Source organism: Galeopterus variegatus, unplaced genomic scaffold, assembly GCF_000696425.1.
Source record: "Galeopterus variegatus unplaced genomic scaffold, G_variegatus-3.0.2 Scaffold7397, whole genome shotgun sequence".
NCBI classification, from domain to species: domain Eukaryota; kingdom Metazoa; phylum Chordata; class Mammalia; order Dermoptera; family Cynocephalidae; genus Galeopterus; species Galeopterus variegatus.
Genome location: NW_007733508.1, coordinates 50,049 through 52,006, shown reverse-complemented (window position 1 = coordinate 52,006; position 1,958 = coordinate 50,049). Strand labels below are relative to the sequence as shown.

Here is a 1,958-nt window from a genome sequence, read left to right as displayed (position 1 = left end):
ATACAGACTTTTTTTCTTGTCATTATTCCTTGAACAATACAGCAGAGTGACAGACAGCAGAGTAGGGTCAACTAAGATTGATAACCACAATAAATTGGTGGTTTCAATCAGAATGGTCAAGCTATTTTCTCCAAACACCTCAGCCATCTCATAGAGATGGTAAGACTGGCCAGTTTATGTTTATAAAGTATTGGGGAAAAAAATGTAATGAAAGTGTGATTATAAAATGAAAAATACCAATAATATTCAACTCGAGCATATTTGATATTTTCAACATCTCTTCAACATCTCTGGATGACATTATTGTAATTTCCTTTCTTTTAACTCCATTTTTATCCATATAATTTTCAAAGAACTTTAAAAACTTAACAGTTATACCAACACATAATTTATATCTATATTTGTATGTGCAGAACACTTCACTCCAGAAAAATGCAGTCTTGTGCAGAAAATGAAAAATGTGTTACCCAATATAAACTTCACTAAGAGTATTAAAAAAGAAAGCCTGTAATTAACCAAATCAGAATTTAACAAAGACACCAACAGAAAGTATGAAAGGACAAAGCTTGCTATGGTTATGATCTAATTCTGCACCTATTAATTCTCCTACTTCTTCACCAAACTGTTTTATGGGGTACTAGTGCTTATAGAGAAAACACAAAAAATATGGCAACACAGAAGGTAACTTGCAAAGAGATTTATCTTCAAAATGACAAAATATATAATAAGAATTTAAAATTATAAAACAGAGCACACTTCAATAAAATACCTCCTGAGGTAGAAACAGTAATATGGTTATAAAAAAAAATCATAAAAAATAAAATTATAAAACAGAGCACACTTCAATAAAATACCTCCTGAGGTAGAAACAGTAATATGGTTATAAAATTATATTTGGAGAGATAGATGATTCACCTAAAAGAAAAACACAAAAACAAAACAAAATGAAAAACTACTATTTATACCTCAATGAATAATGTAGGGAATGGATTAAGTGCTCTAAAGCCATCTAAGTCATTCCAGACACTAAGTCTATTAACAAACTGATGAAAAAGATAAAAGCTGTAAAACTCANGTTATAAAATTATATTTGGAGAGATAGATGATTCACCTAAAAGAAAAACACAAAAACAAAACAAAATGAAAAACTACTATTTATACCTCAATGAATAATGTAGGGAATGGATTAAGTGCTCTAAAGCCATCTAAGTCATTCCAGACACTAAGTCTATTAACAAACTGATGAAAAAGATAAAAGCTGTAAAACTCATTATCAGTAATATCAAATATAACCCCATTCTATTTACAATCACAGCATACCTATCTCAATCCCTACTATGTAAGTAAATAAAAATCCTACCTGTCTGCTATAATCTCTCACTCCACTTTCCATCATTGCTAACTTTTCTTGTAACTGGTGGACTTCCTGCTGAAGTTCTTGAATCCTGAAACATTTATAACCATGCCAATATACTTTTGTTAACAAATTCAAAATAACAGAAACGAAACTAGATAGATTTTTTAATAAATTCTATACTTTCTATTTCTCAATTAGTTATGAGGGGCTGTGCAAAAGGGTCCTCAACATAAATATAATACATCATCTAGGAGAATTAATTTTGTTAAGATTAGATAAAAAATTGAGTGGTAAATAATTTGAAACTCAGATACATTATGCAGTAAAACACCTAACTACTTCATTGAATGCACCTGTTATCAGCCACTTGCAGTAGATCTGCAATGTAAGGGTCATCTGGTTGTGGAACTGGATAAGAACTGACTTCAGAAGGAGGAACTGGCTCATCAATCTGCATACGCTGGCGCCTGAAAGCAATACTTCTTTTCTTGCCACCTAAAAAAACAAGTGAGTGTCTTCAAAAATCAAGAAGAAACAAAGTAAAGCACTGTTTTAAAATTACATATTCCAGTTAGCCTTTTAAAATTATGTCTCTAGTTCA

At 30.8% G+C, this 1,958-nt stretch overlaps 1 protein-coding gene across 1 annotated transcript in view; it reads right to left on the bottom strand.

Moving 5' to 3' along the window:
* CEP135 (centrosomal protein 135kDa) overlaps positions 1–1,958 on the bottom strand; it is a gene marked incomplete at its 5' end in the record, with an annotated part of 63,205 nt that overhangs the window by 56,178 nt on the left and 5,069 nt on the right. Inside the window, 2 exon segments of the mRNA XM_008591910.1 lie at positions 1,361–1,445; positions 1,711–1,852. Coding sequence (XP_008590132.1) covers positions 1,361–1,445; positions 1,711–1,852 — 227 coding nt within the window.